The 17,776-nt window shown below is 28.5% G+C and overlaps 1 protein-coding gene across 2 annotated transcripts; it reads left to right on the top strand.

Annotated features, from left to right (window-relative positions):
* Positions 1-8,729: 8,729 nt before the first annotated feature.
* Positions 8,730-17,563, top strand: LOC123297532 (homeobox protein 13-like). Of its 2 annotated transcripts, none has more exons than XM_044879232.1 (7): positions 8,730-8,802; positions 8,931-9,190; positions 10,460-11,211; positions 12,005-12,649; positions 14,314-14,627; positions 16,019-16,230; positions 17,441-17,563. In XM_044879232.1, the coding sequence occupies exons 2-7, from the start codon at positions 8,961-8,963 to the stop codon at positions 17,508-17,510; spliced, it is 2,223 nt and encodes a 740-aa protein (XP_044735167.1). In that variant the 5' UTR covers positions 8,730-8,802; positions 8,931-8,960; the 3' UTR covers positions 17,511-17,563. The 2 variants fall into 2 exon arrangements, with proteins under 2 accessions (XP_044735167.1, XP_044735166.1); XM_044879231.1 differs by having other exon boundaries at positions 16,007-16,230.
* Positions 17,564-17,776: the final 213 nt, after the last annotated feature.

Genomic DNA, 17,776 nt, shown 5'->3' with positions numbered 1-17,776 from the left:
GAAAAATAAAAAATTGTGATGAGAATACACTTTACACATGGAAAACAGTAAACAAAATGGATTTAATTCACAAAATTATCACTATCTTATTAAGGACCAATTTTATAATAGTTGGGAAATTTTTCAGATTTTTTCAAATACTTGGTCATGTGAATATAATCAGCATATAACGCGTTTTGTAATTTACTTTCATTTATTTATTTATCGCACGTGTTTAGATTTTCACTTTGTACACAGTGTTTTTCACCTACTACACAAAAATAATAACAATTATTCTCCGCGGGGGTAATTATTTGATTAAGATTGCTTTTCCAAATAAAATCAAGCACACACTTCGTTAATGGCAGTAAAATTTCGCCATCTTGGATGGTTCTATTGTTATATTAGGTAAATAAATTTAGATGTTTTTCGATACTGTTAGATATATACATAAATATATTTAACGCTACACATTAAACATCGTGCTAAATTGGCTATAGTATTGGACAACTATTGAAAATAACGTCCGTCGGTAATTGTCGCTGAAAATTTGTTAATGCAAGTTAAACTTCCATGAATTTTGAATTCGCAAATAACTTTATTTTTAAAACACGCATGTCTATTATCGCGACATTGATTCACAGCAGGCTTACAAATACATTTTTCGAATCTCTGGCCACCTAGAGGAGGCAGACTTGCCACAACCTCTCGCAAAGAAAATGGACTTTCCTAAATACCATGGCCATGATTTGTATCTGAACTTTTCCCGTGAAAACCAGTTTTTAATAGTATCATACTTAGTTCAAACTTTTTCTTGGGTAAACCCTTCCCTTATACTTCACCCTTCCATTGTACTTTTACTTGTGTAAACGTAATCTAACTGTGAGAAACATCAACAGTATTCTTGCTTGCCGACGCCATACTGACAGTGTGTGGGATTCAGCGCCAGGTGGCAGAGAATGAAACTAAATTTATATGACTGGACTAGGCAAGTAGTTAAACGTTATCGATCCAAATCATAACATTTTTAAAGTAGTTAAATGAAATTTCGTTTAGTGTGTATAATAAAAATTATGTGATTATATCTCATGAACCATCATGTTTTATTTACCTCATTACACAATGGTACCTCTAGTGATAGACTCCCCTCTTATTTTTCAATTAAAAATAGTTATGTTTAATTCCCAAGTCATAAAATTGTATTAAATAAGTAAATTATCTTACGGTTTAAAGAAAGGCTTTTATAGTTATTTCTCTGGTAGTTAGGCGCCCAGACTATAAAATCTGGGTGTTTGCTGTGCTCGTGTATTGGGAAAATCACATTTTGCTATGCCACTACCGGTTCCTTTAAATAGAACTACGATAATAGGCCTAAACTGAATTTCAACAGCCGTTGAATACATAGATGGATATTAAGAAACCGTAGTAACTTACAACAATACTGTTCAAATGTATGAATGAACTGTCTAATAAAAAATAGCCCATTCTCTTATGGTCTAGTCATTACTGTTTTTTAAAAGGTTTTTGACTGTCATGTTGACTGCTTGACGTCATTAGTGATTTTCCCAATTGTCGGCTAAACTGATAGATTTTTGAGGGTTAAATTCAGTTTTGTTTTTTTATTTTTTATTTTCTTTTTATTCTACATTTAGAGATCTGAATTGTTTATTTATTTTTTTAAATTGTTAATTATTGTTGAAAAAAGTACAATTCGAGAAAACAAATTTAAGTGATATTTTTGCGTATTAGATGCTAACAAGACAAATTAGAAGTAAGTGTCGATCTTCTTTCTATAAGTTTTTAAATGTGAAACTTGAACATTATTTTTTGTTTTTTCGTTTTTAATAATTTTTATTTTGTACGTTAACAGATGTCTACACAGGCAATGAATTATTTGTTCATAAATTATTTTTAGTGCTGGTTGAAGTTGGGATAGGTCGCGTTCGGTTGCAATAACTCAAGTTTTAAAAGAGATATTTGAAAAAATAAAAAAGATTCTTAAACTAAAACAAATTTGCAATTTTCTCATATATAATTATGCGGAATTTTCTTTCGCTAAGTGCTCGTTTTCGACTCATAAACTAATAGCGGGTCGGAAGAATGATAAAACTTAATACTTACAATCGTGCTAGCTTCGTTGCTATTGCATAAAACGTATTTTAATGTGCATAACATTAAAATATAGACTCGTACTTTTAAAATGAGTACCTTAACGTATAAAAATATTATTTATTGGCCAATCTACGGACGTTTCAAATCAAGTGCTGCTCACCGACCTTATACAATTTTATTTTTGTTTACAATTTTGACCAAGACTAATAAAAAAAAGAAATATTTGTTTTTTCATGTAGAAAAAAATGGTTTTTTTTGTAAAAAAAATTTTAATAGTTTAAGAACTTGAGCCGTATATATATTTAATTTGTTAATAATATTTTTCCTTCTCACTCTGAACGATGAGCAAGTTGAAAATTCGGATTCAGCGAGTCAAAATACTTCGAAATCCGCTCCTTGTTCGGTGGGACCTGTAAATGCATACGAAATTCACTCAGCGCCTACACTAGTAATTTAATTTATAAATTATAATTTAAAATTAAAATTTAAGTTCTAAAGTGAACAAATTGTAAGTAAACATGTTTTAGTACTTAGGAACTTTTTTTATCGAAATTTTCTGAGGATATATTTTGATGTAGACCGCTACACCATGCTCTATCACCACCATAAACAGTGGAAAAGTGTTAAACTTTGCGCATTTTAACAATAAAATCGCATTATAATACCGCTCATTTGAACATTATTCCTGTAGATGTCGTGTTGGTGTTATTGCATGTTTAATTTTCAAAATACTCAATTTAATAAATAAAAAAACTATATTTTTATTTGATATAAAAACTTTTAAATTAGATAATTGTTAAGTTAATCTTAATTTATGATTAATGCTTAAATTTTCAGTACTTAAATATTATTTATTTAATTTATTCTAATGTTTCACTATTATTTTTTCAGTTGTGATTTCAGTTTATGGAAAAAAGATCTCTTCTTTACATGAAATACACTACTTTTTATATACAGAAATCTTTGCAGAAAACTTTTGACAATAATTTATTTAGTATCTCTGTCCGTAATATGGCTTCAAAAATTACATTTACACTTTAAACAGGTTAGGATTTATTATTTTCTAATTTTTATTCAATTAATCTATTTAGCAACGTTGATCAAGATATGTTCTCACATCTTACGAAGAAATTTTGGAATATTCTATTTTTTTTAAAATAAATTACAATATTGAAAAAAAGCCCAATTTGAATGAATTAATAAAAATAAAAAGAGATGCATTTTTTAGGATAATATTTTTTGATATTTTTGTTTCAATTTTACTACAGATATTTTTTGTCCAGTGGAATTATTGAATATTTTTTAATTATTATTTATTCTTCTTCTGTATAACATAAGAGACATAAATTTGATAAGATAGTGCATCAGAAAACATTCTTTCCCATTATTTTTTCATATTTCTACAAAAATATACTTGATGATGATGATCTTCATATTTCTGAAATCACTGCTGAGATTTTCATAGTTTCTTTAAGGTATACTTTTTATATATTTATGAGTTCCTATAAAGTTGTATCCTCTTGTTCTTAAAAGACAGTTTCACATTTAAAAACAAATTATTTTTTTAATATAACGTATGAATAGTCTTCATTTTCATTAGCATAAAATTTGGAATATAATTTCGTGATATTTTTGAGTAACTGAGCACATTAAATATCATTTTTTGACTGATTTTATTGATGATTAATTAGTCTTTTACTACAGAATGTTTTTTAATTAATATTCTGTAACATGTTTATAGTAAATATAAATGTTGTAGAAATTTACGTAAAAAGTTTAATGCAAAATAAAACCTTGATATTTATTTGATATACAGGTATGTCAAAAATCACTGTTCCACATCTTTTTTCCTATTCAATTTTTCTCAATTGTTTTTCATCAGACTATGAGTGTATTTTTTCAGGAATTTTCAGTATATTGTTGCTTTTGAAGTTCATTTTAAAGGATTTAAATAGAGCTTTATTAGTTTTACTCGTTAGATGAAATAACGCTTTTGCGTATTTCTAAAAATCTGATTCGAATGAATGTATAATTTTATTTGTGTTTTAGTAACATCGAAAAAAGGAGTCTAGGTTTGGGCTATGTTGCCATAAGTCTAAATTTTTCAGTTAAATTCCTCTAAAGAATTGATGGCATCTTAAATTTTAGATTATTTTTGTGTTCACACTAAATATTATTTATTCTTTTTCTTCTTACGCAAAATTCATTTTCAACACAGTCTCTCCATGAAGTAATGTTTACACATTATCGAAACATGGAATTTGAAGAAAAAATGAAGATTTATTTTATAACTCGTGAAATTCTCTAGAATTCTCATACGTAGCTACATTATTTTTCTAGCGATTTTTTGTTGTTGAATTATTTACAATTTGGAATTCAAACAAAAGTTGTTAAAAATACTATTCTTAATAGTATTTGTAATAAATTTTTTTCACGTTAAACCAATATATACCGAAATGATTGATTTCGTTCCTAAAATTCAAGACCGTGGTCACTCTTTGGTGAATTTAATTTCGATTCATTACGATGAAAGTTCGTTTGATTTTGATTTAGCGTAAACCTTTGAAGTATTATATAACTGGAATAAGAAATATACTACAAAATGTTTTCTAAATTTTTCAATTTTTGTTCTAAGAAATTAACAAAAGTGAGATACTCGGCAATCTGTATATATAATATATCTGACGGATATAATAAATTTAGTTTAGAATTTGTAATGCTTGGAAATGGTAATGGTAGAAAAAATTTTGGAAAAGATGTTCATTAAATCACCTAAATAGTCCACGTCTGTCTGCCTAATCGTCAAGACAGCGAGCTGTAATTTTTATAGTATGATCGGGACCTGAAAAGTTAGTAAGTCCGTGAACGAGCAAAATCAGTATTTGTTTATACTTTGTGGAACTTAAAAATCTTAATGAAAATTAAAAATAATTCGAATATTATTATCGATATGCAAAGTATTTAAACAATACATTTTCTAAGTTGTTATTTGATAGGACCGTCCTTAACTTAGTGATGGTCCTGAGCACTTTTTGCTCATGCTATAGAAAGACCACAATGATATGTTTTCGGTGCACCTAAGCTTAAATTTGGGGAACTTTTTTTTTATCAAGCCAATCTTTAATCCGGGAGATATTTTTTTGGTCGATTTAATCACGGTCTTCAAGTAATTTGGCATCAATTTGGAGACAATGGGTACTTGCCCACACAGTGCTATAGTGAAAATATGGGCATAAGTATCAAGAAGTTAGTTCAAATAATGTATTTTTTAAAATTTAAAATAAACCCGGAAAAAAACTGAATAATTACGACTTGGTTGGGTTGAGTTAAGTTTTTAGCACTTACGTTCAAAAATGGGACACTATTACAGAAATTTTTTTCGGTCTATTTTTTCCGGGGTAATTTTTTTCTAAATCCGAATTCAGTATCGAATGTTGTATGTTTATAATAGCACAATTTATAAAAATTAAATAGGACTAAAGTTTTCAGGCACTTTATTATGCTAAAAAAAATTACTCTTAGCCTTTTCATTTTGTAAAACCTGAGAAAAAACAATAAAGGATATATACATTCAAAATCTGAAGAATAAGTTTGGGAAAAATTAATAGAAATGAGTTGTTTTATTTGAAAAAGGTTCAGTGATTTTTGGGATAGCTTTTTTAAACCAGAGATGATAATGGTTTAAACAAGTGCATATCGAGTTTGAATGAGTGAGAAAACAATGGTCTTATTTTTTAAAAAGTAACATCTAGAATTTAGTGATTGTGTACAATTGGCAAATTTCTTCCGATAATGCATGCTTATGTTGTTGGCAAATGATTCGGTCTATACTCTGTACTGTATCATATACATTCTACATTATTGTATTTGATTATAATTAAACATTTCAATAATCAACATTTAATTTCTTTTAACCTTTTTCATTTGTATTCCCATTTTTTTTTTTTTAAATTATACAATAGAAGCAATAGAAGTTATTGAGTTTTCAAATAAGATTTCAGCGCCATAATATCACAAATATCAATCATCATCTTCGCTAAAATCGATGCTTTATATTTTCAAAATTTTGTACGTTTAGCCAAGTAAATCATTTTTATTCAATTCTACTATAAATATTATCGAAGATAATAAATGAGAACTCTAGGATATTTCGAAATATATTTCGATTTTTGCCTCAATTGCCTAGATCAGTTTTTTGTATTTTATAAATATGTATTTCGACTACCAAGCAGTCATCATCATTATGGATAAGCTAATCGTAATTACTCTTATTATGTATGTTACCCAAGAGTCTAATTTGGTGGCGGACTGCACCAACACTTTGGTACAAAAATTCAGCTTATTCCGCCAGATTCCGAAGTTGACCACTTATTTTGACTAAGATGGTCGGGTTATAAATGATGAAAATAATTTGAACTGCAATACAGAAATTTGAGATGCACAAAAATTTCTGAGGGTATATTTGAAAATAACATAAGTAAAGAAAAACCACCATAAAACTGCTCTTAAGATACATCATAGAAACAAAATCACAAAAATTGAAAATTATTATTAATTTATATCACCCTTTTTTTATTTTCGAAATTTGTTGACAAATATTTAGAGAATTAATTAAACGGATATCTCTATCCCATTTTAGAATAATAGTTGAGTCCAACGGATTACGGGTTTTCAATGTTACATTTTTAAATCTTGATATGTTACATTTTACGTATTTATAAAATGACATTAAATCTACTTTTCTTTTAATAGTTATCAAGCGATTATAATCAGAATGAAATTTGATAAGTTTGATCTCCTTTTAAAAAATTACCACATAAATATTCATTTAATTTTAATCTTTAATCTGTAATCCAATTAAATTATAATCCAATTAATATTTTTGCGTTGTTAGGGGACTAACCAAAATTATAAAAGCAAGTTTGTAATAATCTTATCAAAGAAAACCAACTTAATTTTAATAGCAAACATATAGAAGAAAAGGTAAGGTAAAGGGAAAACTCTGGAACAAAAACTATTCTTTTTTTCATTATTACTCATCTAGGGAGCAATCCGAGGGTCAAAAACTGGCAAATATGGACAAATATGAGATCTGAGACATTCTTATTGCTCCCGTGGTCGTGTATATTATTTTTCTGCTATTACGGAGGAGGTAAGCGGCAACTTCGTTTAGCACAGCATGGCGAAAGTTGACACTTTCCGCCCGGAAGGGAGAAAAAACAGTTTTTGTTAAGAAACTTTTAATTTTGTTAATTTAATCATATTTATGAAAGTACAGTAAGCATTCAATGCATACGCTAATGTACCTCGCTAAAAAGTATAAGGACGCGTCAACTTTTTTAAAGAAATAACAAGTAAATCACAGGTTCTTAGTTTATCTGCCTACTAAAAAAAATACTAGTAAAAACCTATTTTAATCATTTATGCCGATGAAACTCGTGTTTTCTAACTCATATTTGCATCAAATTAATAGAAACATCTTACGTATATGGTATTTAAATAATTAAATTTAGCTGCAATATATTTCTTGTTTAGTTTAGTTATAGTTTAGTTCCAATGGGTTACTAAAATTCCCAGTACTCTATTTTTTCTATGACTAAAATTCCGAAATAAACTAAAAACTAGAAAGTCAATAATCGTTTTTAAAACAATGACTATCGTTGATCTTTATAAAAACAATGAAAGATTATTATCGTTCCATACACGTAATTTTTCTAAATATCCTCAGTGCTCTACCTACTGTATTTTTTAATGTATGGAGAATCAGAATCTACATTTAGTTAAAGTTTTTTTAATCAAAAAATTTAAATTGAACACTCTATATTTTTACGTTTTACAAAATAGTGTTTTTCTCGTGACATTCGACCGTTACATTTGTGTACTGTACACGATATAATATGTATAACTATTTAATATCCACAGATCTATTGGGTTAAAAAAGTATTCCTATATTTTGAGTACGATTCTTTATTTTTTACTTAAATTAGGATCATTTTTTAACTAACGTCCCTGTTATAATTTTTTTTTTTTTTCAGAGTATAATTTCTATTTTAAATTTCTTAAGTGAAGTATATTTAAACGATTCCATTACAGAATTAAATAGATTACTATTTTACAAAAACATTTGGACTGTTTTTTTAAATTTAGAAAACCTAGAAAAACAGGATGGAAAAACGACATTGAATTGGCCTTTTTCCAAAAATTTTACTGAGAATATATATTTAAAATTTAGAGTTAATGCCGAATATAAATTTACAAATTTTACTTGTACTTTCTAAACAAATTTCTCCATCCTCTTAATAAATACTTTGTAAATTTCGTATTTTTGTTTAAAAGTACAATTCGTGTATTCTCTTATATAAAAAGATATTCTACTGCTACTCTATCGTTAATATTTCAATAGGTTTCATTGTCATCCATGTTCATGTCTATCATATATATGTTTATAAATATACATGTCTATGGTATTCAAAATTTGTTTTTATATCATAAGTTACGTTTTTTATCAAACAAATTTTTATATTTATTGTTTACACACTGTTATATTTTTTTTAAACATTTTTTTAATAAAAAATAATAGATTTTTAACATTTATATTTTAAAACAATTAATTTTTGCTAAATTAAACAATTTTTTAATTAAAATCCCTCTATGAATAATTAATGAAAACTACATCCCAGCTGATGACATATGATGGACTGTAATATTTGGGTGAGTAATAACATGTTTATTAATAAATATTGATGTAATTAAACGTAAATTACGATATATTTAAAAAAAAATTTGCTTATTAACCATACAATTACTAAAAATACTAAATACGTAAATATTATTTATAGTAATGTTATATTTTATACTGCAAATTAATCATGTCCACCAAAATGGAGCTTACAAAAGAAGTAGAAAAATTATTAAACAAAGCACGAACGTTAAAATTGCGTAATGAAGCTTATTTTCAACAATCAAAATCTCAAACATCTTCATGTAATGTGTCAAGTCAATTACACTTGGATGCGGACATCAACTTGGAAGATGGTGAAGATGTAAATCAAGATATCATTGATGTTAATGCCATAGATTTACAAGATGATGAAACTTGGTAAGTTTTTATTTTTATCAAATTTAGTTTTTAATCTCTCCTCTCAACTCAGTCTAAAAAGTGCGGACGGTATGTTAAGGCTCAAAAAGCTTACTAATTTCAAGTTTGCGTAATTCATTTAATTATAAATCTCCCAATAAGCACTGTTAGTAGAACGTTAAGCGGTAATTATGGGCTTGCTGAGCTTGGTTCAGGCTGTAGATATCACGGATTGATAAGATATTTTAAAGAAGACGTGTAGGACATGCAAAATGTTTGGTAATTTTGGAAAAAAATGTTTTGGCTGCAGCTATTCGTACAGCGGGTATACTGCGTGTATGTAATATCATCTGATTTTCTCAAAAAAATTTTTTTGCGTAACAATTGTGACATAATTAAAACATAATTAATTAAATAATGTTATTAGATTTAAATTTAATTTTAATTTAAATTTAATAATATTAAATATACCCGTTTACTGTTATAGTATCCCATTTTTTTTTATAAATAAAATAATAAGGTAATAATAATATATGTAGAAAGAAAAAAATCAGATGATATTACACGCAGCGTATCCGCTGTGTACGAATAGCCTTACTGAAAAGTTTTAGAGTGTGTAAAATGCTATTGAAAGGGCCGTTCATTAATTACGTAAGCATGATTTTGTCGATTTTTTATCCCGCCTCCTCCCACGTAAGCATACATAAGATTTCTGGAAACATTGTGATTGAATTTTATCTTTATTCTGAATTATTCCACAAAGAGTAGATTTTGGGTTCCCACTTCCCACTAAACGGATATTAACTTCAGTTTTTCATGTACTGTTAACGATTTGGGTCTTCGTTTCGGCATTTTTCAAATAAACATCCGTATGATAGTAAAGTAAAACCAAAACTGAAGGTCATTTAGGATACAAATTAGTTAAGTGCGGAATTTGCGGGTAGAATAAGAATAAGTAAGTGAACAAAATGATGTTATCTCAGTTCTCAGTTAGAGGGGTTAATGCATATAAAATTCACTCTCTGTCTCAGTTATAGAGATAACTATGACGATAAAATCGAATCTCAGATATACAGGTTTACTTCTTCCCACTAACAGGGGTAATTCAGTGCCAAAATGTTGGGAACTCAGTATGAGTTCTAGTTATGGAGGTCTCTCACTTATCCAGGTCCCACCCTACCCCACCTCACATAAGGGCATGTATAGTTTATTGCACGTTAAAAAAACTTTTATTTTTAATCACATTTTTTATCAGTAAATTTTAGCAACGATTACTTAAATTTATTGCAGGTTATGCAAATTAGATACGCCTTCAAAACATGAAGATGTTTTTAGATGGATTCGAAATGATATCGAAGAAGTAAAAGATTCCAGATACCATGGACAACAAATTATATTGCAGTATGAATTAACACGACTCACTAATAAATTAGATAATAATATAGATTCGCGTACTTTTACAAGACCTAAAAAGAAAATGACTAGGCCTAGTTTAGAAAGTATAAATTCTTCTTTTAAATATTCTGCATATAAGAATGATGATTTTACAGAAACACCAAATGTGTGCAATAGAGATACCTCAGATTTACGATTAAGTTTATTAAAAAATACGGATACTTATCGAAAGAAATCAACGACAAACGATTCAGTATTTTTACAAGATTTTTATAAAAGTACTAAAGATGATACAATCGCAAATATACAAAGAATATCAAATAAAATCAAGGAAGTTGAAAATAATAGTAGTTTCAAAAACATATCGAATAATTTAGATCTTTCGGGTAGTTTAGAAAATATAATACGTGGCCAAATGCAAAAATTGGAGGTGAAGCAAAAGCCTAACTTTCATGTGGATGAATTAGTACAAAATTCGTCACCTACACCAAGCTTGATGTCAAATTCTGGTTTTCATTCATCGAATTTTACAAGTTTGACTGAATCTGATTTTATAACCGCTGAATGTCAACCACAAGATTTGTTTACATCATACACGTCAACTGTTGCAACTGATTTAACAGAAGATCAAGGAGATGTTATACTAGGTACGAAATACAATTTGATTGAATGTGTTCAGTTGATCTTTTGAGGAATTATCGGCCAGAACCAAGAACATAGCGTCTACCGTTTTTCCGGGCCAAATTATTTTACTTATTTTTGTTACCAAGCCCAACTTGCTTTTATCGAGAAAACGCTCCTTTTTTGTTTTTTGTTTGTTTTTTTTTTTTTTTGTTTCATTTGAAAGTTAAATGGACCATTGCCCTGAAATTTGAAAGAGTTGTTCGTTAGATGAGCGCTAATGTTAAAAGTGGGTACAAATAGTTCTTATATTTCATAACAACCTAATTTATTCCAAAATTCATAAATTTAAGTGAATTTATTCTATTTCTATAGAACTTACATGGCCATTATTTACATTTAATTTGTTTTTCGATAATTTGGGTTACAAAATATGAAATTATACAAATTTATACAGTTATTCCAAGCAATAACATCTAGTCAAAATACAGTAAGTAATTTAATTAAATAATGTTTTCGAAATCTACATTTACTTCCTAGATTCGAATATTGAATAACACTTAAATCTTACCTCTTAAATTTGGTTAACCAACTCATGATTTTCTGCCGCTATAAGATAAAATGGAATAACTTTGAACTCTCCCTTTTCACGCCTTTTAACGGGATGTAGAAACGAAGCATAGCTTTAGGTGTGTGAGATTGATACCATATTTCGAACTTGAGGCCGAAGCTCGCAGACCGGAAACTATTTTTATCGCTCTCTCTTTGACTTTCGTTTAGGCATTAACTGGTTGTATTTTTGATTAATTTTCGTTACAGGTATGGATGAAACATATGCGAAGGATATTCACAATTTGTGTGAGACTATTTCAAAAGATATCAATAGTAAGATACAAGATACAACATTTGTAGCAGCGCCAGATGATTTGGATGATACACATTCAATAGAAGATGTATCAATAAATAATATTACATACATCGAATCACCGAGTTACATCGAAAAAAGAGAAAACTTAGGATCTGGTGATAATAAAGATGAAAACAATTATGAAACACATGAAGTGAATAATTTAAACATATCACATAAACAAAACGCAACACAACATATCACAGAAAAACAAAGTACAAAAATTCTAAATGAAACAAATGTTATATCATATTCGGAATCAGAAAAAGAATTCATTGAAACTGATACAGAGAAATCGTACTGCGATGGAAGTGGCGATAATACATTTACAAAATTAAGTGCATCAAATAAAATTTCGTTAAGTGATCCTAATTTACTCGAACAGAAATGTATGAATGATGATAGTTTGATAAACCGTACATTTGAAAAGTCAAAAATGCAGAATATTCGGAATGAATCATCGGATAGTTTAGATTTGAATAGTAGTTTTTCAAGTATTAATTCATCACGAATTGTTGATTTCGATAATAAAACGGTTGTAAATGGTCCAAATAAATGTAAGTATTGCTTTTTTTTTTTTAGAATTTCATATTATTATAGGAGTATTTGCTTTAAGATAAGCAGCAAAATAAACTTTGCATTTAGTGTTCCTTTATTGTATAGCTAAAGTATTGCTCTCGTAACATATGGTTTAAAAAGAAAAATCGAGTGGTAAGACAATACTCGATAAAATTGGACACAAGATAATTTGTGCGTTCCCACAAGCGCTGTGGGGTTAATGTAGTTTTTAGTATGTATTGTGTGTCAGGCGGTAACATCATTTTCGTATCAGGATATCTTATATTTTTGGATTAAAAAAAAACTTTTTGCGAAATAGTCTGGATGCCCGTCGGCATGTGATATCATTGATAAATTGACGAATATCTAGATTTTAATTAATATTACAGGAATAAATATAATTGAATAAAAAATACAAAATTCATTTTGTGCGACCATCTGAAAATTGCAATTTTCAAGGCTATCAGACAAAATGACCAGACCGGGGAAAAAGAGAATGCTCTATTTATTAGAATTTTTTTACAAGAAAAATTTGTTAGGCTAAGCATGATTAGCTTAAAATTTCTAGAGGTGTGTTTATTATTCCAGTAAACGAGGATTCATCCTCTAAATTCTTAGATAAGACCCCAAGAGCAAAAATATTATTTTTCCAGTTATTTAACGAGAATTAACAGTTATTTTATCCGAAATTGCTAGAACTTTTTGAGCATGTTTTCATTATCTAAATAAAGTGAATTGCTCAAAATTACTCGAAAAGTATTCACTTTTCGAAATATACTTGAATGACACTTTTTATTTAGATTTCATCACTATCGATTCACGTTGTTATTTTCAACATATATTTTTCCACCCCTTAGAATGGGTGGTTAGCACCTCCTGGGAAAAAAGCACCACTACGCACCGTATAACTAAAGATCTAGACGGTGAACAATGCTTAATCCCAAATTTTCATCGAAATCGGTGCTATAGGTCAAAATATAGAAATTTCGTCTTTTTTTCTCCTCGTTTACTGGAGTATATCAATAATATGTTAACGGGTACAGACATTAAAAGTGAGATTTCAATAATTTCGTCCATTTCTCGACAAAATAAAACTCAAGACACTTTTCAGGAGTGGGAGCTTAAATACTCCGCTTTGAAGTAAACGCATAGAGACAATTCTAAATATCAAATCTTTTCTCTACGTGATTTAAATAGATTCGATCAGGCAACTGCTTGCAATAAAGCCAATTTGTTTGGTTTTTCGCGCTTCTTAATCAGGTTTCAATTAATACCGAGATCACTTAACGTTTTCACACTGTGAGGGAAAAGGAACACTGTAGTTCAATTTGAAGGCAATTTAGATCAAGTTGTAGAGTGAAATGATTTTGGATGCCAAAACTGGCTTCTGGACTGGATTCGTTGATTTTTTGAAGTCACAATACTGAAGTCATGTGGGAGGCGGGAATAAGCTTTGCATATGTTTAAAATTAGCTAAACCAATCAGAATTTTCATTTTCCAATTTGTCTATATTTAGATTATTTATTTTTTCTATTTATTTATTACCAGTTAAAATCTTTTCTATCTTCTTTTCTGGTTTCGTTTTATTTCAAAATGTAATAACTTTATTCACTTTTGCACTCTTCTATCCTTATTTTTAAACGTAGATATTAATTGTTTTAGTTTTATTACAAAGACGATTAGAATCAACTCCTAAACTGAATAGTAAATTAGTGAAACAAAGTTGGGCTAGTATAGAAACGTTGTCACCCGTATTGCATTCATCCCCAAAACGAGAAGCACGTCCTGTTAGAAGTGCTCAAAGTATTGATAATACTACTAGAATTACAAGAAATGCATTGTCTGAAACTAAAGTAATCAATTGTGAATTATCAGAAGAAGCACAACGAACATTTAGACGAATCGATAAGACACATAGTGTGTATAAAACAACAGAGGATGTTAGTAGTTTAAAAGAAATGCAGCAAATACCAACGGTAAGTGTTTTATTTTTTGGTTGTTCAGTCCCTTGTTAATTCTGCCCTTATAACATATAAAAAGCCCTATCTTAAAATAACAAAATTTTATAAGAAATAAGAAAAAAAAATTTATTCACCTGCATTAAATTTTGATTTTGTTAAATGCATGTGATGTGTAAAAGTTGTTTATGTCCAAAACTTTGTGTTAATTTTAATTAATTTTTAATTTCTTTTAAGAAAACATTGGTTTAGGGCCCCCAAAACGGCAAAAAAATCAAAGTTACGAACAACATACATTTCAATATACCTCATCACTTTATCGGGTTTTAGGCTTTCTAATATCATCAAAGGTTAATTTTTTATTCAGATTCGGGAATCCTACACAAAAGATTTGGAAAATAGTTGGGAGTTAGGGTCTTTTAATTTATCAGCGCAGAATTATTTTATAAAGCTGTTTTGTGAGCTATTCATTAAAATTATAATGACTTTTAGACGAAATCTTTCCCAAATAGTAAAAAAAAAAAAGAATTTGTTTGTGAGCTATTCATTAAAATTATAATGACTTTTAGACGAAATCTTTCCCAAATAGTAAAAAAAAAAAAGAAATCAGTTCCAAGAAGTCTTAGTTAATTTTTTTGGAAATAAATCTGTTCTGGAACTCAGAATACTTAGTTTGAAATTCAGAAAAAGAATATGTGAAGTAAAACTATCCTTTATGTTATTGAAGGTTGTTCAATACTGTTTCGTTATAATTTTCGTTAATTAATAATATTTTTTCTTTCGTTTGTATAAATTAAATTAATTTATACATTTTTCTTGAAATTTGAACTCATTTTTTTATTTTTAAAGCCCGAAGAGTCATTATTATTTATGCGTCATACATACCAAATTTGAGAGATTTCTTTTAAACAAAAGTTACACTTCCATTAATGATTTTAAAATTTGATCTAACCGACATTTAGTTAATTGTAAAGAATACTGAACTTAATTGAAGATTAATGATGTACAGATATCTTTACTTTAATCCCGCCAGTAAAAACGGAGTTTAGACAGAAGGCGGAGTTCGCTAGTTACAGACTCCGTTTTTAATGAAAAAATAGCAAGAGGTCCAGATAGAAGGAAAGAGCTCGTTATTATGTGTCAATTTTTTAGTGTTAAATACTTAAGGCTGATGTTACTCGAGCGTCGATTTTAATTCACGTTTCTTCGGACGAACCTTTTTGTAACCTAAGTCATAAGTGACTTTTAAAATGAGTTAAATTTTCGAGAAGAATATATTACATGTAGGGATGCTTTTAATTGCGTGCATTTTGTATAAGTTTTTGAATGTCTCTTATATACTTGTTTGGTGATTGGGCATATTTTTCAATGAGTGTTATATTATTTACTTAATAAAGATGATCGTAAAGCCTATGGAAGTAAAAAGACTAGCTGCACCCTCTACAACATCTACTGGAGATTTGAAAGTGAATAGTACCATAACCGTACAACCACAAATTAAACCGACCATGTTACGTCAACCTGCAACTAGAAGTGGTTTACCTCGACCAACATCGACAGCATCTATTGTATCTGGTATTCCAAGACCGCAGTCCAGGTTACCGGTTCCACGATCTATAAAGTAAGTCTGATTTTTTAAATAATATTATGTGCTACTTACAACGTGTTTGATATATTTTTAATTCGACTTGGATTTTTTTAAAGAAACATACTTTTTTACTTATCTTTAAAAACAAAGAAAGGAAACACCATTGGTCTACCAGCTTTTTCAAATTGATCTATAGGATTACATAGTGTCGTTTGAGAGATGTCAACTTCCAAGTCCCCTCTTTTATGTCGGAATATCTTAAATTTACACGGTTTTTAAGGCTTTGCGAACCACTGCAGTTTCTCCAAATTGGATTAGAGAATTGAACATTTGTATGCGAGTTGAATTAGTTTCAAGGAAGTGCCTTTTTGATTGTGGCAACTTTTCAGCACCCTTCCCATCTTTTTTATGTTGAAATATCATGTTTTTTGGCTGTATTTTAAATTTTGCGCACCTCCACAGTCCCATCAAATTGAGCTATAGAAATAGAGAGTATTGGTTTGTGTTAAGACTGTTTTTTAGTAATGTCGACTACTCAACCCCATTAGTGGATCTCCGCAACTCATGAGTTTTTTCATAGAGATAATAAAACCATAAAGCTGTTTTGACATCGGAACGCAATAAGTGAATTCTTGACCGACAGCACAAGTTTTGTATATACTATTATTGTTATAGCATGTATAATAGAGATAAAGTCAGAGCTATACGCGCCTATCGTCTGCAATCAACCGTTTGGACGGCGAGTTCACAGCTCTATGGTATATTATCTCTTTGGTTTTCTTTGAAATTTTTGAATGTTAAATTACTTATTGAATTTCTCAATTAAAACCTGAGTCATTTTGTATAATTTCACAAAGAAAAAAACATCACAATACGAGGTCATTTAGAATGGCATATAAATATTTTTGATGTTACGTGTCTTCCTAGAATAAATGATTGGAAAAGCCATGCACATTATACTTAAAATTTAAAATTCTGTGAAAATTTTAAATAATTATTAACTGGTAAAAGTTTCAAGTATAGTTATCAAAATTATTTTTGAGAAATATCGATTTATATTTTTCATTAAGATTCAACGAAATTAATTCGCTAGCAGTATCTTTTTTCTTTCTTAAATATTTCAGAATCATTTAAACTTTTATATTATCATAATTTTTTGTATTTCTCTATTAACGAGTCTCACGAACGTACGTCTTTAAAAAGCAACTTTAATATTAATTTTTTTTTCTTCTTCATTTTACAGACCGCCATCAGCTAGTTTAACCAAACCTGTGATTCCAACGAAAAATAATTGGATGGATGGATGTTATTAAGATATAATTTTCAAAAACAAAAAACATTTAGTAGTTCATTTAAGTGCCTTGCAAAAAAAAAAAATAATAATAATATTTATAAAAGAAAATTAGTGTTTTGATATTAATAAAATAAAATAAGTGCTTATTAAAAATGAAGAAAAAAAAACCGTTTTTAAAATTTTGTATTATACATTTAAAAAAAATATATATATATACTTAATGTATTAAAACTATGTTAAATATGTACGTGGATGTTCCATTCTAACTTTCGTTTTTAATTGTTT

The sequence above is a fragment of the Chrysoperla carnea genome, chromosome 4 (assembly GCF_905475395.1).
Source record: "Chrysoperla carnea chromosome 4, inChrCarn1.1, whole genome shotgun sequence".
NCBI classification, from domain to species: Eukaryota; Metazoa; Arthropoda; class Insecta; order Neuroptera; family Chrysopidae; genus Chrysoperla; species Chrysoperla carnea.
The sequence above is the reverse complement of the archived record's forward strand: the minus strand, read 5'-3'. Positions and strand labels throughout refer to the sequence as shown.